The 23,386-nt window shown below is 37.4% G+C and overlaps 4 protein-coding genes across 4 annotated transcripts; 2 read left to right on the top strand and 2 right to left on the bottom strand.

Moving 5' to 3' along the window:
• Positions 1 to 1,783: 1,783 nt before the first annotated feature.
• LOC110892461 (cysteine-rich receptor-like protein kinase 8) lies at positions 1,784 to 2,681 on the bottom strand. The gene is made up of 3 exons (XM_022139621.1): positions 2,489 to 2,681; positions 2,228 to 2,331; positions 1,784 to 2,110 (listed from the first exon to the last, which is right to left on the bottom strand). Exons 1-3 carry the CDS (start codon positions 2,679 to 2,681, stop codon positions 1,784 to 1,786), a joined length of 624 nt encoding a protein of 207 aa, XP_021995313.1.
• Positions 2,682 to 3,273: 592 nt separating this feature from the next.
• Positions 3,274 to 3,993, top strand: LOC110892462. Its single transcript, XM_022139622.1, has one exon. The coding sequence runs from the start codon at positions 3,274 to 3,276 to the stop codon at positions 3,991 to 3,993; it is 720 nt and encodes a 239-aa protein (XP_021995314.1).
• Positions 3,994 to 4,681: 688 nt separating this feature from the next.
• LOC110894140 (receptor-like protein kinase FERONIA) lies at positions 4,682 to 6,487 on the bottom strand. Its single transcript, XM_035981185.1, has 5 exons — positions 5,425 to 6,487; positions 5,125 to 5,285; positions 5,060 to 5,068; positions 4,788 to 4,940; positions 4,682 to 4,699 (listed from the first exon to the last, which is right to left on the bottom strand). The coding sequence occupies exons 1-5, from the start codon at positions 6,443 to 6,445 to the stop codon at positions 4,682 to 4,684; spliced, it is 1,362 nt and encodes a 453-aa protein (XP_035837078.1). The 5' UTR covers positions 6,446 to 6,487.
• Positions 6,488 to 7,028: 541 nt separating this feature from the next.
• On the top strand, positions 7,029 to 7,883 carry LOC110892463 (DNA ligase 1-like). Its single transcript, XM_022139623.1, has one exon. The coding sequence runs from the start codon at positions 7,029 to 7,031 to the stop codon at positions 7,881 to 7,883; it is 855 nt and encodes a 284-aa protein (XP_021995315.1).
• Positions 7,884 to 23,386: the final 15,503 nt, after the last annotated feature.

The raw sequence follows: 23,386 nt of genomic DNA, 5'->3' as shown, positions 1-23,386 counted from the left end.
AGCGGGTCTATACACGTTCGATAGACCGTTTCACTAACTATTACAAATTCAGCGTAAAATAATAACTAATCTATTCGACAAGCATCGGACACAAAATCTGCATCAACATTTGGTATATTATATATATATATATATATATATTGTAATTAGTTGGTATATCGTTTGGATCAGACAGACTAAGTCAAACGACAGGAGGATGCCTTTTAACTTTGGTCAACTTACACAAAATTAAACTAATCATTAACTTAATTCTTTTAAACAAAAATCGAAAACCATACATCAAAACTAATTACTAGCTACAAATAAAAAGATCTGAAGCTAAGCTGAGAGTAGATGTTGATAGTGAGGTAGATGATGCGATTGCTGAAACTGAATCAACGGGTAGCAAGGGAGCAACTTTGGAACAGAAAATTGAAGGCTCATCTAATGATTTTTCCAAGCATCTTTCAGAAGTTGGATCTTCTACTTTCCGTGTTGCCTTCATGGCTCGTTTGGATTGCCAATCCAGTCAGGTAAGTTTCAATAAACCTATCTTGTCTAAGTGTGTTGAATGTATGGTTTTAAAAGGTAAATGCTTAGAACTAGAAGGTAAATTTGATCACACCAAGAAACATTATCAGAGTTTGATTGTAGATTTGACATAGTGCACTGAGGCAAACACAACTCTTAAAAAAAATGAAAATGAATTTAAAACGACAATTGAAACCTTAAGGAAAGATAATTCTGAACTTATGAAAACCATTCTTAATAAGCAAATTATTATTAATAACTACATTAATATGATTGATGAAACAAAGAGAGCTACTCCAACTCGAGTGAACATAATGTTATCAAACTCAAGTTGGACAACTACTCCAACTCATAGTTGTTAAAAGCCATCGCCTCTTGCGCCTATGCCCATTTTCCAGGCGAGGTGAGGCAATTGCGCTTTCAGTTGAGGCAATTGCGCTTTAATTCTCCAGGTGATGGTTCGGGCGTAGATTTCAACGAGATTCCTAGATTTTCGATATTTTCTGGCCAAATTCTCTAAATTCCGGCAAAATTCTAGCTAGATTTCTATCTTTATCTAAGGCAAACAACTTTTCTACACCAGTACACTAAATATTTTAGAACTTTTTGTACAAAATATATGATATTAAATATTATATAATAGCTTTCGTTTATTTTTTTGAAGAATATTATTATTTTTCTAATACATAATATATTTTTCATTTTTTTCATGGTGCGCTTTTCTTTTTTCAGGCCCTCGCTTTTTTGCGCCTAGGCCCCAGGCGAGGCCTATGCGCCTTTAATAACTATGCTCCAACTCGAGATATGTTTTGGATCATATCATATCATCGATGTTCAAAAGAAGAAAGGTGATGTAAAATGCACCGGCTATCAGGCTTGTCTTCCTCCGGTTAGACACAACTACACCAAAATGCCAGATGACGAGAATATGCCACATTTTGAACCCACCGTTCCTTTAGATCTTGCTGAATTTACAGCCGGTCTAGGGTTCACTAAGGGTGCATCCTCAAGTCAAAGTCAATCGGATGAAATCAACTATTCAAAGTCTATGAATAATCAGAGTCATCCTATTGTTGAGGTTTGTGATAGTTCGGATGACGAGTCGGATGAGGACAAACGTAAGCAGTCAGAGACTAGTTCTGATATAAACCAGTTTTAGGTCACTTTTGACATTAAATAGAAATAAAACACAAGCTTCTTTTTACCTAAAAATAGGAAGTTTGGTAGTGCAATGCACACACAATTTTATGTAGTAAAACATTTTAGAAATGCACTATCGAGGGACTAGTTCTGATATAAAATCCTCATCTGGACCAGTATTATAATCGTAATCAGGATCAGAATGGTCAACAGTGTTGCTACTGCTAACACTATTTGAACGCTCTCTTGTAATCCTTTCTTCCATTTTTGCCATAGGGAGAGTGAGAGACGAGCTATCAAGCAGCATGGAAACAACTTCTTCCATTGTTGGCCTATCCGCATGATCCTGTTGAACACACAACAGCCCAATCTCCAAAAATCTTGTCATAAAACTTGAATCGACATCAATTGTGGGATCAACTACATTTGAAAGTGTTACTTGTAACCAATTTCTCTCAACCTACATCAATTTATCATGTCTGTTAGATTGAAACAGCTATAATCCTACCATAATGTTACTGTTTTAAAATTGAACAAATTCACAAACTTCATTTTTCATTTCATTTCATTCACAAACTTCATTTTTCATTTCATGCCCATATGATATCTCCCAACACAAATAAGTAAAAAAACTAAGATCCAAAATCATATGATCAGTAACCAAAATCCTTTCCCGTGAAACTGACAAGTCACACAGAAATATATGTTATTAAAAAAAAACAAGTTGTTATACATTGACATTAAAATCCATGTCAATTATGTGTTTCTGATCAGTTTGATTTAAAAATTCAGGAATGCTTGTATTATTTTTGCCTTACAAAATGTACCATAATCATACTTACAATTTCATGGAACTCATAAGGGTTCTCTAAACCAGAACAAACCCCAGTTAAAAGGCTCACTCTACGTCCAGCTATAAGTTCCACAACCAACATACCAAAACCATAGACATCTGTCTTGATTGACAAATATCCATGTAGCGCATACTCGGGTGCCATATAACCCCTGTCACATGTGCCATCATTAGCCATGATTAACAATACAAATTACCACAATTTCAAAAGGAGAGCAGGGAGACACAAACATGGGCGTATACGAAAAGCATTTAAATGGAATGCAACTTCTCTTCAATATAGAAAATCAGTTAATATGCTCCCATCTGAAGAGGATGATGTAGCTCCATGATACCTACCATAATATGCAACATCACCTCTACATGCTACAAAATATTTTTTCAATTTTCAACATCACCACTAGTAAGAATCTCAATTTGTACTAAATTCTGTAAAAAGTCCCATAATACATCCTTATCTATTAGTAGTCATGACAAAACATTTATTCATAGCATTGCTAAGGAGTCAGTTGTCTGCGGAATTTTGAACCCACCACTACTCATTTAGGGGATCCATCTAGTAAAAAAAAGCGTTAGGAGGAGTCTGGAGCAAAATTGTCTCGGTTGTCAATCGCCCTTTCAGCGATAGTGTTCCTATCCGATGCTTGTTTAAAGGTATAGTTGGTAAGGGGGATAAGATTTTATTTTGGCTGGATCCGTGGCTGTTCGATGTCCCGTGGAAGGAGAAGTTTCCCGCTCTTTTCCGTCTTGAGGTGGTGAAGACCTGCAGCATGAGTGATCGGCTCGAGGGAGACGGTTTGTGGCTGTGGAAAAGCGACCCTGATTCTGCAGTGGAGAGGGCTGAATGGCAGGATCTTGGGGCCGCAGTGGCCTCGGCTTCTTTGTCTCTCAACCCCGATAGGTGGTCATGGTTGGGCAGTGGATCGAACGACTTCTCGGTTGCGGCTGTGAAATATCATTTGGTTTCAAGGCGCGACTTCAGTAATCGTTTTGTTATGGATCAATGCAAATGGGTTCCAAAAAAGTGCAACTTATTCGCTTGGCGTGCAGAGATGAACCGAGTGCCTACGGTTGAAGCGCTCGGGAAAAGGGGAGTGGTGGTAATCGATGACATGTGTAACTTCTGCAACGAAGGTCTTGATTTGGTGTCACATATTTTTACTGCATGTCCGTTAGCCTTGGGAGTGTGGGAGAAAATAAGCTTTTGGTGCAGGATTCAAAACTTTTTTGTTTTTTCGTTCAGAGACTTATTAGAGATTCACAACCTGGGAGACAAAGGGAAGACGGAGAGAGAAGTGGTTCACGGCATCATTCTCACTACGTGTTGGGTTCTGTGGAAAGCTAGGAATAACTTGAGGTTTAATGGGAAAAAGAGCAGTGTGGATGAGATCTTTAGTGAGATTAGAGTCGTTAGTTTTTTCTGGTTTAAACATAGAGCCAGGAAAGGTAGTTTAGATTGGAGGGACTGGTGTAAATTTGTGAATATGTAATTGTCTCTGGTTTCGGCCCGGTTTTCGGGTTCGGCGTTGCTAATGAAGTTTACTTTTCAAAAAAAAAAAAAAAAAAAATCTAGTATGGTTAGGTCAAAAGTCCCAGATAAGTCAATTTCCTCCATTGTGCGATTAGTCGGTTACTGATGGCAAACATAAATTAGGTTTCTCCAATATGAGAATCAAAGAGCAATTGTGTCAAAAAGGGCAATTCCAATAAACGACAACTTGTTGGATGCAATTGAATTATTAAAAAAAAATCTTAAATCAACATATGAGCATGGGATGAAAAATGGTGGTTCTTTAGTACTAACCAGGTCCAGTAAGTCTTGGACACCTCACAATCCGTCTCCATGCTTGCTAAACATCTTGCATACCAAAAACTTGACAATATGGGATTCAAACTTTCATCCAAAAGAATGCTTCCAGGTTCTACATCACAATGTATGACTCGGACGGGACGGGACGGGAGCATCCCTATGAAGGTAAAGAAGTGCCCTAGCAACACCTAGCTAGTATTACTTTGTACTGTTTATCCCAGTTCGAAAGAGTACGGCTCCGGACCTAAAAATACAGATTACAAAGCAGAGGTTATGACATGGTTTAATCCATCAATAAAAACTAGAGTGATAGTAAATTTGAGATTAAAAAAATAGAAGGCTATCAGCACTTGTTGCTTTCTGTTGAATCATGCAGCGATCTCAAGCTTGAAATGTACATTTAAAATTGAAAAAAAAATCAATACCAAACATCAAGTCAGCAAGGCTTGCGTGATGAGGTGCAAAGTCATAGACAAGGAACAAACTGATTCCTTCAATGCAATATCCAAGCAACTTAGCCACATTCTCATGTTCAAGCTTTACCAATATTGATGCTTCATTCATGAATATGTTTTCATGTCCCTGAGCACAAAGGACTGCTATACTTTGGCCATTTTGCAGCTTTCCCTGAAAAGAGAAACCAAGCTGGAATTTAGAGCATACAACATGATATACCGGAAAATATGTAATTATATTCAAAAAGGGGTTGCGGCGCAGCTTGTTGCCCGTCTACCTGCCATTCTTACGTAATTTTCCTAAATCGTGAAGGAAAAATATATTAAAAACTTAAGTAAAAAAAAATAATGGATACCTTATACAAGGGTTCATCAAATGCATCTTGTGAAATTTTATTAGCTCTAGAGAATTCTTTAGTTGCAACATTCAAAGTAAGAAGATCAAACTGATGTAGTGTCTGGTTTTCACCTACAACAGTATTAAAGTACAACTCCAAAGAATTTGAACTTCTACCTCCTATTACAAGTTCAACAAATACCAAGCTGTTAGTAATAAGAATGGTATAATATCAACAATAAACAATAGGGCATTGTTGCCAATTAAAATGACCGTTATCGCATTGGAAAAATGAAAGAGATAAACTAAGAACTTGAACCTGGAAGAGATATTGATATTCCTTTCGGTGCCAATCTAGCAAAAAAATTCATGCTGGTAGGCTGTAATATATTGTTGGCTTTCTCTTGTAAGGCCAGAGTAGACTCAAGGCCTATCACAACCTTGGCCATTGTAGGTCGCTGTTTTGGATCTTTATGCAAGCACTGTTTTGCAAGCTGTGCAAACTCCTTTAAACATTTAGGAGATACTGACCCCCTTATACTAGTATCAACAATTTGCTTTAGCCTACCTTCTTTAATGGATTCTTGAGCCCATACTGCCAGACCCCAATGCTCCTCATGAATTCTACTATCTACTGCCCGTTTCCCACACAAGACTTCAAACAATACCACCCCAAAAGCATATACATCGGATTTTCTGGTCAGCTTACCAGTGTAAAAGTAATCGGGATCAAGATATCCAAACGTGCCTTTTACGCCAGTGTTGACATAAGTGGTCTGCCGGTTTTTTGGACATATTTTGGACAATCCAAAATCTGAAATCTTAGCTTCCCAACTGTCATCTAACAATATATTTGAACTTTTAACATCGCGATGTACAACCCCATGCTTAATACCCGTACCTGTGTGAAGATATTCTAAGCCACGAGCAGCCCCTATGCATATTTTGAGTCTTTGAACCCAAGATAGCGGGGTTTGGCGTTTGTGGAGATGGTCTTCAAGGGTTCCATGTGACATATATTCATAAACAAGTATCATTTCTTTTTCATCATTGCAATAACCGATCAAAGACACCAAGTGGCAATGCCTTAGGTTAGAAAGCATATTTACTTCTGCCCAAAATTCCGATGCTCCTTGATTAGAAGTTGAATCCAGCCGCTTTATGGCAACGGTCGAAATACTTGGGCCATTAATGATGGTTCCTTTGTAAACCTTGCCAAAACCCCCACGGCCTATGACCAATGACTCATCAAGGTTTTGGGTTGCTAGCTGAATCTCAGAAAACGTAAACTGGTGGCACAGCTGTGGCGACTCTGAGGATGAACTGGTAGGGGCAGACATGATTATAGAGGTATAGATATGAAGAAAGAAAAGAGAATAGATAGTATAGCTTTATCATAGTCAAACATACATATTGATTATTGATATCCTGGTCTAGGTGTCAATTTATTGATTGGAAACAAACTTTCTAGGAAATTATGATATCACTGTACTTTCCACAAATAGTGCAACATGATGTTAGGATTTTGGCCCAAAAAGTCTTACATCTATTAGTATATAAACTTAGCATTAGGAATTTATTAATATTACTATTATTATTATATGTAACATAGGTTAGTAATTAATTAAGTTAAAGATGGGGTCGGCAGTTAACTTAAAGAAACGGTTATCCCTCCATTGTTTAGTATATATATCTCCATATTATGAACTTTTGTATTACCAAGATATTTCAATAAAATATCCAAATCTCTATGCATCTCTATTCTCTGTACATGCAAACACATTCATATTAAACACACACAGTCGCACATTCATACAAGTTACAATGATGATGCTTACGATGATAGAAGTAACACCGATGTTAAACTTCCGCTGTTATCATGTGGTATCAGAGCCACGGTGGGAAATCGATGAAGATCGATCGATGGTATACTATCCCGGGCACAACCGGATGAAGAACAAAAATAGAGTATACGAAGACGGAGACGAATTCAACCCCGATCGCACAACACCGCGATCACGAATGTTCGCAAGAATGAAGCGAGAGATTCTAATGAAATTAGAACGCGAAATCGAGTTACTGGAACGAGAGACGGAAGAAAGACAAGTAGAAACAACGGAAAAAGAAACGGGAGAGTTTAATTCTCACGGTAATGAAGATATGAAAGAAAAGGAGATGTTTGATGATCATAAGAACAGCGAGAAGGAACGAGAACAGGAATGGTCGAAAGAGAAAGAGAACCGAGATGCCGAGAGAGGGACGAAGGATGAAGACATGAAAGGATTGGAAATAGAGGATCATCAAAAGGATGAAGAAAATGACGAAGAAAAGATGGCTGTAGCGACAGAAAAAAGAATACTAGCGAAAAAAAGGAAATTACAATCGACATCAGATGTTAAAATGAAGAAAAGAAGGATGCAGAAACCGCGGGAACAAAAAAGAAAGAAAGGATATCCAGATTTAGCGACGACAGTTAGTGACAAAAGAAGAAAGACAGCGACAGAAGACAGATTAGCGACAGAACGATTATTAGCAACAAAAAACCGATTAGCGACAGAACGATTTAGTGGCACTGAATTGGCATTAACGACGGTTCAAAGACTTTCAGCAACAAAAAGGGAAATGAACAATAATATTACTATACTCGGCATCACAAAACAATTCTTGGCAGACCTATGGACGCATTATGATAAATTCAAAGAGAAGGCATTTTATCATCGACGAAGACGAGACGAGTCATTACGAATGCTAAGTTTAGGGGATGGTATTAGTATATAAACTTAGCATTAGGAATTTATTAATATTACTATTATTATTATATGTAACATAGGTTAGTAATTAATTAAGTTAAAGATGGGGTCGGCAGTTAACTTAAAGAAACGGTTATCCCTCCATTGTTTAGTATATATATCTCCATATTATGAACTTTTGTATTACCAAGATATTTCAATAATATATCCAAATCTGTATGCATCTCTATTCTCTGTACATGCAAACACATTCATATTAAACACACACAGTCGCACATTCATACAAGTTACAATGATGATGCTTACGATGATAGAAGTAACACCGATGTTAAACTTCCGTTGTTATCAACATCCAGGTCATCCTACATCGAGTTAAGTTAGTCTCTTAATTATCAGCATTGACAAGCTAGCCAATGGTGTCACACCCCCAAAATCCACCCGCGGAGTACCACCGCTTGGAGGCGTGACATGACTAGGATCAAGTCATCAATCATATCAAACATAGCAATTAATAATAAAAGTAGTTAATGTAATTCATCACGACATGATTGATGTTCATAAACCAAACATTGTTTAAGTAGCGGAAGCATAGTAACGTAAACCCAAAATAGTCATAAGTTCAAATGTCGTTCATGATCTTTATCCCACAACGACCTGCTCCTCCTTGTGCAAGCTCCTTAAGTACCTAAGGTCCTGCAAGGCATGCAGCAAATAATCAACAAACTAGTTGAGCGAGTTCACAGAAAGTAAGTTCGTAACAGTAATATGTAAGTTCATCTAGTGGGGGCTTTCCACACGAGTATATACTATTGGTGAGGGATTCTCACATTTATCCTTAACAATGGGGGCTTCCCATTATGGTACTTACTAGACTATTTCCGACCATGTGTTCTTCTTAAACCGAGAACAGGAATACGTACAGGGTCACGCAGGATTTACGTGACGTGCCCTTCCCCGAGGACAGTGGTACGCGTGGGGGCTACGCAGGATTTACGCAGCGTGTCCTTCCGACCCGGAAGACAGTAGAAGGTATTGGGTTACGCAGGATTTACGTAACGTGTCCTCCCGACCCGGGAGACAATTGGCAATTACTGGGTTACGCAGGATTTACGTAACGTGTCCTGACTATCCTGAGGACGATGGTCTATAGTCTAGTGATTGCGTAAGTACGAGTAATTCATTCCATGTCAAACATTCCAACCCAATTCCCAACCCGGGAATCCCATGCCTTGGCTGTGTGAACTCACCTTGGGTTACTCGGCAGATACACAAAAGGTTCTTGAACTAAGGTTGGTCAACACGTCCTAACAGGGTTATCATACCAGTTAGGTTTTGATCAAGTAATGCACGTATGAACCATATCAAACACGTATAGCACGTTTATAAGTCAAAGCATATCATAATCATACTTGTGTGTCTCGGATGGTTGGGCCATTGAGCTTGTGCGAGCCCAACCACCTTGTGCGATGTCAATATCTAAGCCCAAAACACTACCCGGCCCAACGTATAGGTAAATAATCCATCTTGTGCTATACAGACTAACCGGCCCAGCTATCATAACGATTCATAACATATTGGCCCAAAAAATTAAACAAATAACAGTCTTGTGCGATACGACTGGTCTTGTACGATCGGACAAGCCCAACCCAAATTACCATCCGGCCCAACAGTTAAAAGTTCACATAAAGGCCTCAGCCCAAACAAACAGACAGGATTAACTAGTGCGGCCCAAAAGATCATGTGCGATCCAAGGAACTTGTGCGATCAGGGGATCTTGTGCGATTGGGAACCGCTTGTACGACTGGCCCTGGTGTGATCGGATCAGGTCTTGTACGGTCCGATCTTGTGCGATTATGAAGTGCCTTGTGCGATCGGTTAAATCATCCGGAAATTTTGCTTGTGCGGTTATGCACCTTGTGCGAATGGGCCTCTTGTGCGACCAAGAGACCTTGTACGAGTGGGCTTGTGTGTTTGATATAGAATCCCGGATTTCATGCAATTTAGTTACACACATTAGTCCAGTTAATTAGTTTCTTTATTTATCCTATCAATTAACAATTTTTCCAACTTTACTTGAAACACACAATCGATCAAACTAAGCATTCTCTAGGCAATTCATATGAACCCTAATATGAACAACAAGAACAGAAATCATCACATTAAAGCATATCAGCATGAATCTTGAACCTTTATCATACATTCGATTAAATCAATTAGTCCATCCACCTCGTTGAGTAACAATTCTCATATCCTATCCGATTAGAAATCATGCAGATTCGATTAACATTTATACCAAACCAATTACATTCATTTAACAATCAATCCAATGACAAAGCATAGCAACATAGTAACATCTCATCGGTTCTAGCTTATTATCATGCAACTCTAATCGATTTTACCTAAGCATGTAATCATAACATCATCAACAACATGATAACACATCACCCGAAACATATACATAACAAGAAATACTAACCGGTTAGAGAAACAACAAGGTTTTGATCCGAACAAAGAATAATCTTCGGTGGAGAGGGTGTTGTTGCCGTCAAGATCAAAGGAGAGAAGAAGTAGATGCTAGGGTTTCTTGTGTGCAGAGTGTTTAGCAAGTTGTGTGAATGTGACCAATTATTCTAAGTGTTATTCGGCTAGGAGAAGTGGGCCGAACCCACTTGGGCTTCCCTAATGATCCGCATGCAAGTGTAAAGCCCAAATGGCTTGTGCGGTCGAGTGGTGTTGTGCGGTTCGGTTTAACAATCTCTATACATTGTGCGATCGGGCCATTATATTCATACATGTAACACACATCACATGTAACAACAAAATCACAAAGTTCACGTAACATTCATTAATCAAGGTATCACATAGACACGTAACGTTACATCAAAGTACGTCTAAAGTTCGGGTTGTCACATTATCCCCAACTAATTAGAAATTTCGTCCCGAAATTTGGTATGCACTCACTGAGGAAGCTAGGTAAGTTCAATCGTTCACTGGTTTTTCCTGGGGTGTCACAAATGGTGTTCCAGAAGACTTCTTGATTGATCAAATTGCCACTGGGGGACCTCTATTGGATGAAATTCGTAAGGATTAACAGAATGTAATTGAGAGAGTTCTTGATTGAATTGGTAAATCTTAACATTACATGATACGAAGGTATATATACATACGGAAATTCTAATAACTGCCCCTAACTTTATATTATAAAGAATAACAATAATAATGTCATAATATCACCTATAAACTTAATAAACCTATATTAAATATATATATAAGATCTAGCTTATATTTAATATTGATCTAATACCCTCCCGTAAGCTAGATCGAGAAATTTGTTGAATCTTTATTCAGTGTGTGCATCCCATATCTGCAGCTGATTCTTCAGATGGCTGGCTGAAGACCTTTAGTTGCAGAGCTTTGGTGAGTATATCGGCAATTTGATTTCCGGTGGGACAGAAGTGTACTTCTACATTGTTGTTCTTCATCAGATCTCGAATGAAATGATATTAGATTCTTATGTGTTTGCTTTTGCCATGAAAGACAGGATCTTTGGCCAGACTTATCGTGGATTTATTGTCACAATGAATTACTATTGGACCTTTGGCTCCTTCTTGAAGTTCTTCCAGAATTCCTTTAAGCCAAAGAGCTTGACATCCAGCCATGGAAAGAGCAATATACTCGGCCTCTGTTGAAGATAAAGCTACTACCTTTTGTTTCTTTGATTGCCATGCTATAGTTCCTGTTCCTAACTGAAATACATATCCAGATGTGCTCTTACTGTCATCAATGTTACCTGCATAGTCACTGTCACTAAAGCCCGTTAATGTCCCTTTCCCTCCTTTTGAGTAAACGAGTCCTTGGTTTAGAGTTCCTTTTATATATCTTAGAATCCTCTTTCCTGCTTCCCAGTGACTTCGCTTGGGCTGCTCCATGAATTGACTTATCTTGTTTACCGCAAACATTATGTCTGGTCTAGTATTTGTCAGATACATCAGACTTCCCACCAGTCTCCTATATAAATTGGAATCTACATCATCATCCATGTCTTGTTTTGACAAACGCAAACCATATTCCATTGGAGTTGAAAGCGTAGTACAGTTTGTCATATTGAATTTGTCTAATAAACCCTTTGCATATTGATGTTGTGAGAGAATGATGTTTCCATTGTTGAAAGTAACTTCCATTCCAAGGAAGTAGTGTAGCGTTCCCATATCAGTCATTTCAAACTCACGCTTCATTAAATCTTTGAATGTCTTGAGACTAGACATTGAATCACTAGCTATAATAAGATCGTCCACATACAGGCAGATAATTATCCTTTCATCTTTAGATATTTTCGTGAATAAGGTATGTTCATAAGTACACTTCTTGAATCCATGGGTGATAAAATATCCTTCTATTCTACTGTACCATGCTCTCGGAGCTTGTTTTAAACCATATAATGCCTTCTTTAGTTTACATACCTTCCTTTCTTCACCTTTTACTATATATCATTCCTTAAGATTCCCATTTAAGAATGCCGTTTTAACATCCATTTGATGTAAGTACCATCCATGATGCGCTGCTAATGCAAGTACAAGTCGAACTGTATCGAATCTTATTACCGGGGCAAAAACTTCTTGATAATCTATCCCGTATTTTTGACTATAACCTTTCACTACTAATCTAGCCTTGTACTTGCTTACTTTTCCATGCTCATCATATTTCGTTTTGTATATCCATTTAACACCAATTGGTGTTTGATTCTTAGGTGGATCCACTAGTTCCCAGGTATGGTTTTTAATTATGGATTCCATCTCCTTATCCATGGCTTCCTGCCATTTGATATCTTTGCTTGCTTCTATATATGTCGTTGGATCAGAGTCCGCATACAAGACAAAATTCACTACATTGCTAGCATTACTTTGACTTTTGTTATAAAGTTCCCTTACTTATGCTTCTGTTAGAGCCGATGAACTTTGATATATCTCTGACACTTGTTTAGTTCTTATAACCTCATTTTCAGAGTCGGATGAAGTATCTTCATGAACTCCGACTCCCTCACTATTTTCTGCTTCTTCATCATCAGCATTTTGCATGTTGACTTCATCGTTGCTTGTATGATTTTCATTTGTACCGCTTGCAGGTGGTGTTTCACTTCCGCTTCGGTCCTCTACCATATCCTCTACAGCCACAGTTTGATCATCTTCATTTACATTGTTCACTCCTATGCATAACTTTCCATCACTTCCTTTTGTAGTTACCCAATGCTGATTTTCACTAAAGATTACATCCCTGCTTATGATTGTTTTATTTGTCACCAGATTATATAGTTTGTATGCTTTACTATGTTCGCTATATCCAACGAATATGACCCGCTCAGTTTTAACATCTAACTTGGTACGATTTTGCTTTGGAATATGAACATAAGCAATACACCCGAATACTCGGAGATGATCCACATTAGGCTTCCTACCACTCCATACTTCTTGTGGTGTTAGTTCTGGAACACTTTTGGTGATAGTTCGATTCAGTAGATAGGTAGCACAAGACACGGCTTCGGCCCAATACATGTTCGGTAATTCTTTCATTTTCATCATACTCCTACTCAATTCCATGAGAGTTCTGTTTTTCCTTTCTGCTACCCCGTTTTGCTGAGGAGTATAACTAGTAGTAAGTTGATGATGTATTCCGTTTTCCTTTAAAAAATTTTGAAATTCATGTCCACAATACTCTCCACCCCTATCCGTCCTTATGCTCTTAAGTTTGTAATCTATTTGATTCTCTACGAGTCGTTTGAAATTTCTGAAGTAACTTAAAGCTTGAGACTTGAACTTTAAAAAATATACCCATGTCTTTCTCGAGAAATCATCTATGAATGTAATAAAATACCTGCACCCTCCGATAAATTGTGTTTTCATGGGTCCACAGATATCAGAATGAATAAGTTGAAGAGGTTCACTTGCTCGCCATACGGCTTTCTTTGAGAACGGCTTTCTAGCATGTTTACCAAAGACACATCCTTCACATATGTGCGATGATTTATCGATCTTTGGCAATCCACTTACTGTCTCATTCATGCCCATATCATGCAAAGTCTCGAAGTTCACATGTCCGTATCTTCGATGCCATAAAACCGAGGTGTCTTGAGTAGTCATGTTACAAACTCTAGGAATTATGTCATGCTTCAGATTCAACGGGAACATCTTGTTACCTATCATCTTGATAGTTCCCATGCAGTAACCAGATGAATCATGAATTGTGCATCCCTTTTCATTAAATCTTACATCATAACCTTTTTGTACTAACTGTCCGACGCTTAATAGATTATGTTTTAATCCGCTCACATAAAATACATTCGGAATTTTCTTCTCTTGTCCCTTGATTCTGACGTTTACTTCTCCACATCCGAGAACTTCTAACCTTTTATCATCTCCAGTTCTTACTTCCCTTTGGTCTGATTCATTCAGATTTACAAACAGGCTTCTGTTGCCTGTCATGTGATTGTTGCATCCACTATCTAGGTACCATCAATCATTCTTGACTACTTCTTCCACATTAAAGATCATAAACATAGTGTCATCGTTTTCGTCTTCTACATCTTCCTTATGTAACATAGCATTATTTAATCTGTCACTATCTTCTCGTTTGTAACAAAACCTAGCCGTATGCCCTATTCTTTGGCAATTGTAACACCGAATCGAACCATTAAACCTGTTCCTTCCTTTCCCTCGTCCCCTTCCTGGCATATCATTCTTAAATTGTCTTGATCTATCGTAATTACTCCCTTGAACTTGAAAAGCTTGTTCTACGGATGTATCATCATACTGTTTTAACCTTAATTCATGTGATTGAAGAATACCTAACAATTCCTCAGTGGAAATCATATTTAAATCTTTCGATTCTTCAATTGCCACGACCACCGATTCATATTTCCTAGTCAAACTTCTTAAAATTTTCTCAACTACACGTTGTTCATCTATTCGTTCTTCATTCATACGTAATTGATTGACTATTATCGTGGTACGGTTAACATAATCTTCTATACTTTCACTTTCTTTCATTCGTAAATTATCGAATTCACATCTTAGGGTTTGAAGCCTTACCGTTTTAACCCTGTTCTCCCCTCTGTATACTTTGTGCAAAACTTCCCATGCGTCTTTTGATGTTTTGCATGTTGCAATACGTTCGAATACCATTTCGTTCACTGACTGGAACATAATATGCATCGCCTTCTTGTCCTTTTTGACTTTTTCTTTATAAACATTCTGTTCGTTCTCCGGTGCATTAGATGCAATTTCCGTGTAACCTTCATCCACAATTGTCCATAAGTCTTGTGATTCTAGTAGTACCTTCATCTGTATATGCCAATGATAGTAATTCTGTCCCAATAATTTGGGAATTTGGGTTTGAATTCCACCATTCGTTGTCATGTTTAAAGATCTGATGAAATTGTAATCTTCTAAATCTGATAATGATGATATTGTAAGGATTCTGTCGAATAACGATCACGGATCGGTGGCTCTGATACCACTATATTGGATGAAATTCGTAAGGATTAACAGAATGTAATTGAGAGAGTTCTTGATTGAATTGGTAAATCTTAACATTACATGATACGAAGGTATATATACATACGGAAATTCTAATAACTGCCCCTAACTTTATATTATAAAGAATAACAATAATAATGTCATAATATCACCTATAAACTTAATAAACCTATATTAAATATTTATATAAGATCTAGCTTATATTTAATATTGATCAAATAACCTCATAGTTACATTTTTCCAACTAACTATTCCTTAGGGATGACAATGGAACCTGAAGCCCTGAAGCCGACACATTACGGACGGGTTTAGGTCTAGTAATTAGGTATGGAACCGGGTTTGCGATTAGCTTTCATTTTTTTCGCGGATTTGGGATTTGGTGATATACCCGTTTACCTTATTTTACCCGATTATATACTCGATATGTTTTTTTTTAAACATGTAGATCGTACACTATTTTTGTCACTTGTGCATTTAAGTTTTTTGTGTATACATTTTGGTATTTTATTTATATATATTGTAATTAGCTGGTACATTTTTATAGTGATAATGCTATCTGTAATTGATTATTAGTTACCCGACATGTAAATTTTTTAAATTAACCAATTTACCCGAAACCTGTAGGTATACCTCATACTACCCGATGGCTAATTACCCGATAGAAACTTGATAGGTTTTTGGAGGAGTTTGGGACAAGCTTATCTAATCTGGTTTGGTGTTGGGATTGACTAAACCCGTCCCAAACCAGCCCCACTGCCATCCCTACTATTGTTCGTGTCCTACCTGTTGTGGAAGGATATCATAGCCAACCATGCAGACTGATTAATGTTAACGTTTTAAGAGTCAATTTGGTGATTAGAAACACAGTTGCTACGAAATTATATTAAAGTACCCTCCTCCACAAAATAATACAACGTACTTTTAGATAGGATTTTGACCAGAAAGTCTTACCTCAATTGACTGACTCGCTTTAGTCTCTTAACGATCTTCGAGTTCAGCATTGACGTGGTGGCCGTTGGTCAATTAACGCTGGAGTTACATTTCCAGGCTGAGTAAACTCCACAAATTTTAATCGGAGTTGAATTCCGGGAAACCGCATCCACCACCGATGTATCTGCTGCATCTTTTTTTATTGGATCTATGTTGTTGGAGTGCTGATTACTGTTGTTGAATGCTGAATTTTGGAAAATTATGAAATATCCCCAAAGTGTGTTCTGAAAGTGGAACAGAGCTTCAGCACTTTTATCTTTCCGCTTGATCCGAGTTTGTATGCGGGTCATGAAGCCTATCAGCACCACAAATTAAGTCACCATTAATTGTAAATTATTATTAGTCAACAAGATTTGTAACCATTACATAACCTAGAAGATTTGTAAACATTGCATAATTCTCTCACTAGAATCAAGCTCTTGTAATTATTGTATTCAATTTTGTACCACTATATAATGATTTGTAAATAATGAGAATAGCATCTTGATTCAATACAAACTTCTATTGTTTATATGGTATCAGAGCCTACAAGCTCCCTTGAGCCATCTCCGATCCAAAACTCGACAGACACCTTCTGTCCGCTTCCCTTTTCTTTTCTTTCGATTAACCATGGCCAAACCAATCATCCACATCCGCCAACCCACTACTTATGACAATCGCCCAACACGCAACCCAAATCCACCCACAACCCTAAACCAATGGCCCTCTAGAATACCAATACCAACACTCGCCCGACTCGCAACAACAACACCTATTGCTACTATTGTAACATTCCCGGACAAGACACCAAATATTGTCGCAAACTTAGTCGCTTCCTACGAGAACACAATGTCTCGCCTCAAAATAACAACACCCCGGTGATTAACTCTACCACCCCTCGCCCAACGGCTACAACCCCATCTTGGATGTGGCAATAAAATTGAAACCACATGAACACAGATTCAAAAATGTTTAAGTTTTGAACTAAAGTGACAAAAGTAACCAAACCTCAAGGACCATTTTGGCATTTTACTCTATAATTATATGTGATATGTTTGTCTTTTAAATTGTGTAACTTTGTCCATGTGGCCTGGATTCACTTGATAAAAGCACATATTTTTCTTAGTGTGGAGGTTTGATGGGGAATAAGAGTATTTATAATAATTGTTGTAAAATAAAATATGAGTAACATTTGACGTTGAAACAAAATGTGAAAATTTATAACAAAATTATTATGTTTTCCTTTAAATTTTAAAGAAGTTGACATGTTTCTTATTATTGGTGAACTTAAGCAAGTTTGTATGAGTATTTATTATCTTTTTACTTATATGAAATGTTTCCCTTGTTTAACCCGTGTATTATATAGGTCTATAACCTAATATAAAATAATAAATACCGCAAGTCTTTGATTGAGTTAGGGGTGGAACTAGCATTCAACGAGCCATAGCACCGGCTACGGCTCAACTTCGTATCGATAGTGTATTTTTTGTCGGTTTTATACAGAGGATACCCCTAAACAACTACGAGGATACCCCTGACAAAAAGGGATACTTTAGCCCAAAAGAAATAATAAACCTTTGAATATAGGCCCAACTGTTATGTAAGCCCAAGTCCCAACCCAACTAATATTTTAGCCCAAAACAAATAATAACCCTTTGAATATGGGGCAGCGGCATGGCAACAGATTTGTGGAAACCAAACGTCGTACAAGGCACACGCATCTAAACTCCATAACATTAGCAGCGACAAAGTGCAGAAACTGATCAAAATTCGACAAAGTGTAACCTGTGTGTGACTGACTGATAAAAAATCAAACAAGCAGTCAAGCAGAACTGATCTTAATTTCGGTTTTTGAACAAGTAGAAGCAGCAGTGAAGTCGCAGAACTGATCAAAATTCGAAACAACATCGACTGATCAAAATTCGCATATTGTTTGTGAGTATTCTTTTCTTCTTGTGTTTTGATAGTTTGATTTATTAGTTAGTTTGTGTTTCGATATTTTGAATTTTGTTAGGTTATTCAAAATTTTGGTGATGATGATACAATTCTGAATGAAAGAACTCCGAATGTTGATAATGATAATATTGATGATGATACATTCTACTCCGGTCTTCGCTTAATCATGCGTTTTGAACTGTAACTTCTTTTAAAACTAACCGGTCTAAGTCTAGGCTTAAGTAAGACCCGTTAGGAATCTAATAGGTTATTAAAAACCTTCGTTCCAGATTAAGAGCCCCAGTAAAAGTACTTGTGCTTGCTGATTAGGATATACGGCTGAGTATAAATTGCATCTTAAGCTCAGGTAAATACTCTTAACTTATTTTCCCTATACGGGCTTGGGATACGGTATTATAATGATACCGCTTGGTCGGGTGTGTAGTCATTTAAATCGTATTGTGATTAATGTATTTACATAACCCGTTTTAATCTGTATTATTTGATGTATGGCCTTTGGGGGTTAAATGACCATGTCCCGGATATCCTTGGCATCATTCAAAGAAATGGCCATGACCTAAGCACGGGGTGTAGGCATACACCTGACAGTTGCATATGTAAAAACTGGTAATCCACTTAAAGGAATCAACCTTGTGGGCATTATACCTATGGCATGTCAGTTAATCTTAGCCGGCTCTTCTAACCGGTTCTGATAGACGACAAATAAGTAAAACTGTATACAAGATTAGTTTTATATAATTGTCCCAAGTTATAAAAGAATTTTGTGCCTTGAGCATTCAAATCAATTTTCTAAAACATTTTCAAAATGAGTCAGTTAATTGTATTTACCAGTGTAAACTGACGTATCTTTCCAAAAAGATTAAGTGACAGGTACTATATGTAATTGGCTGGGAGCTCAGGGCGTTAATAGGGAATCTTGCAAGTTCTAGATGCCTAAAGTCTGTTGAACAATGTTTCATTTTATTTTCGATCCGCCTGTGGATCTTTTACAGCCGTATTTATAATACTTGATATTACTCTTTATCAGATTGTAATATATTTATCTTTTGATTCCGCTGTGAATTTAAATTGTGTTGTTTGACTATGATGATATCAACTACGTCACGATACTCCCCACCGGGCCCACCGGTAATACGTGGAAATATCGGGGTATGACAGTAGTAAATAAAGGAGAAATATTAGTCTCCAAAAAATTATGATTGGGATGTGGTTCAGGCGTTCGTTTTGGAGAAAGAGAACCCTGATTCGTCAAATGTGATGTGGCGAGAGAGGATCACTTTCCCGGTAGTGATGTGAGACAATGATAACCATGGTAGTCAGCAGGATAGCTGAAGAATACACAAAGAGAAGAATAGAGAGAGAGAGAGAGAGAGCTTATTGAAGTGAATAGCCAATAGATCAGGTAACAAACACATCCCAAAACTCGGAGGTGATCGTACAAAGGATGACAACCATAAAGGGACGCCATAGGTGTATAAAACCGATGACCAGGAGATGGAATAATATTATGAAGATAAAGTAGTGTGGAGAGCCTCAACCAAGAAAGGGAGGAAAAATCTGATGGGAGGCATGGGTAATAAAACGTTAAAAGACCATTTTATCCTTCATTAAAAGGGAGGAAAAAGACAAAAAAAAAATTGGATGTTAACGAAAAATCTGATGAGATTTTGATAAAAAAAGTTGAATGTTAACTAAAAAATCTGACTAGATTTTGATTTTGGATAAAAATGACAATAAAATTGAAACCACAGGGACCCAGATTCAAAAGTTTCGAGTTTTGAACTAAAGTGATAAAAGTAACAAAACCTCAGGGACCATTTTGGCATTTTACTCTATAATTATATGTGATATGTGATATGTTTGTCTTTTAAATTGTGTAAGTTTGTCAATGTGGGCCTGATTCACTTGATAAAAAGCACATATTTTTGTTAGTGTGGAGGTTTGATGGGGAATATGAGTATTTATAATAATTGGTGTAAAATAAAATATGAGTAACATTTGACGTTCAAACAAAATGTGTAAACTTATAACAAAATTATTATGTTTTCCTTTAAATTATTATCGTACGATCGAAAATAAGACAGAAATAAAATCTTTTTGGCTTTTATAAAGTTTGTATTAAAACACACCTAAAATCTTTTTGGTATTTTTGAATATTTCAAATGTAAAGACTGAAAGCAGTAAATAAATATTTACAAACATTCTTTTTGCGAGTTTCGAGGGTAAGAGAATCATATCAGTGTACGGTCACGCCAAAACGCTCTTGTTGTTCAATTAGTTAACATTAAGATAAGCATCCTATAACAATTATCGGTATTGTTGTCCACATAAGCTCAACTTATCAGATGTAATCATGGCGAGATGATACGATTAGGTATGATTTATACTTACCGACCGGTGTTCATCCACATCACGACACATTCCCGTATCAAGGTATGCACGAGGGTTAATCTTACCGGTGAGTATACCGACTATCATCTGTTTGACCGTATATGATGTGAGATTCTCACTTATTTTGATTTTGAAAACAAGCCCTATGTGATATAATCACTTATTGATGAGGAACTTGATTTTCATATGCATGAGGGCACAGGAGCAAGTCCGTGAACAGGTCAGTACTTTCGTACAGCAGAGAGACGAACTTGACTCCCGGAAAAATGTGATATTTTATCACTTATTTGAGGGACATGTGATTGTTGATCACTTATTGAGGTCGAATGCAGTATGTACACGTATGTATAGTATCATGGAAGATCTAGACTTGCGTCCCCGTTATTTTTCGGTAAAAGATACAACCATGATACCCAGATGATAAGCAGCATAAAGACCGAATATCTCAGAACCTCGCCAATTTATCAAACAAAATTTCGGTACTAAGACCATATGCCAATGAGCGGTTCCCACCTGGTCTTCAGTCGATTTAGGATTTATATCACCCTGCACATTTTAAAATGATTGCGAGCCTACCGATACATCTTATATAGAGCTGCTTATCGTTCTTCAGTTTAGGTTTAAAGAAGTTTGGATAGACCACTGATGTACTATCATGTTCTCTTTTGCTCGCCAGGAAACTCATTTTTGTTTTTCTATTGTTTTTGTGTTTTTGAAATTTTTCGATGTTTTTGGATTTTCAAATTTGGATTTACTCCCCCTAAAATCAATAAACTAAGACAAATTTAAAACACAAAGGTATTTACAAAAATGATTTTCCGATGTTGGTTTTACACTCATGAAATGGAGACGATAATGGACATTGAAGTCCCACCTCCGGTTCAGCAAGTCGTTAATTCTAGCCACTGGTGTCCCACGCCATGGAATATCGATGACGGCTTTTGGAGTAATGATGAGGGGGTAGTAGAAGAGACAGAGTTAGAGGTGCCCGACTACACCGCAGTTGAAGAAGTTGAAAAGGAGCTACTTGACAAGATGGAAGATGAGAAAGGTGAGCATGTACCATCTTGGGAGGAGGAGTTTGGTGATGAGTTGGTAGGTTTGCCAACACTTGAAGATGAAGAATTTGACCCGGTTGGTGATCTCGCCTATCTAGAGACATTACTTGTAGCGACGCCGACCATGGAGATCAAATACACACCAAACGTAGAAGAAGAGAAAGTAGCTGAAGAGTTAGATAGCCGGCCCGTAGAGAAGCTAGAAGTTGGATCGCCACCACAATTAAAAACACGGGAGAAGGCACGAAGGAACTTGGATCAACAAAGTTTGAGGACACAAAGATGGTGCAAACGAAGGCGCAAGGCAAAATTGAAGTGCAAAGATGACCATCCTCCTCACTACATATCTCGTATCAGGTTTGGTCCAGGTAAATTTAAGTATTGGTGGCCTGACCCGTTTAGAAATGTTAAAAGGTTTATAAATTCCACCCTTAAAATTTTAATTAATAATAAGGAACTGGTGGAATTGAACGGGTTGGACCGGGGTTGGATAAAGGAGAAACTTCCTGATTAAATTCAAGTGTGGGGAGGTTTGTAGAGTTTGTATTTTGAGTCGTTTATTTTGTACCATGAGTCTAATTTAGTAGTTTTGAGGTGTTTTTTTTAGAGTCAGTACTGCTTTGGTTTTTGTTTGTTTTTGTCTATGCAGGTTTGAATTGTACCACCCGTACTCAATCTCCATTCGGGTGTTTTCGGAGCTGCTTAGCAAATTTTAAGGAATTTACCAAGTGTACCCGTCAGAGTCATAGCAGATCGCGAATGAAATGCTATACGATCGAGCGGGATTGGACGAGAGTTTTGGAGCTTACGCGATTATAAAACCAGCTAAGTCCTTTCCAATTTGCCCTTTGTCTTTTATTTCTTATTTATTTTTAGCCTTTTAAGTCGGTTTCCATCTTACATTGAGGGCAATGTAGAGTTTAAGTGTGGGGATGGGAAACTATCGTTTAGTGTCTAGTTAGTGAGTCTTGAGTCATAAAATACAAAAAAATAAAAAAAAATAAAATCAAAAAAATCAAAAAAATTGAAAAAAGAAAAAAATGGTTTTGCGAGTCCCGGTCCTTTAGCGCGTAGAAAACAAAAACCTTTTCAAAACGTCGGTCAAGAATGGTTTAATTGTCGAATTTACGAGTCGAGAGCACATGTTTCTTTAAGTTGCGGGATAGTAGGTTGACTGAATCAGTTTTTTGGGAGTAAAAGGTTTTGGGATGCCTAGGATAGTGGATGGAGCTGGAGAGTTAATTGGTTGTGCATTGTCAATATCGGTAGCCCTATCTACCAGATGATAGTGAGATTTGAGCCTTTACATGTTTCATATATTTATGATCACTACTTTCGTTTCATGTGTGTTTACCGACTTTGTTGCATTACTTTAGAACTTGTGCGTTCGATACAGTTTGAGACCTTTGATTAGGATTTGGCATGGATATGATAAAGGCATTAGGATCACCTTGTTTTTATAGCCTTTGTGTTTGACCCGTTTCACCACTACCCTTAGATACCACTTTGAGCCTAGCCATTCGTTTGTTACCCGTTTGTGATTTGATAACCGGATCGTGTTACGTGATTATTATATTTGTGAAGAAAGAAAAAGAAAAAAAAATTGAAAAAAAAGAAAATGAAAAAAA

Source organism: Helianthus annuus, chromosome 12, assembly GCF_002127325.2.
Source record: "Helianthus annuus cultivar XRQ/B chromosome 12, HanXRQr2.0-SUNRISE, whole genome shotgun sequence".
Taxonomy (NCBI): domain Eukaryota; kingdom Viridiplantae; phylum Streptophyta; class Magnoliopsida; order Asterales; family Asteraceae; genus Helianthus; species Helianthus annuus.
Note: the sequence above shows the minus strand (reverse complement) of the source record. Positions and strands in the feature narration are given on the sequence as shown.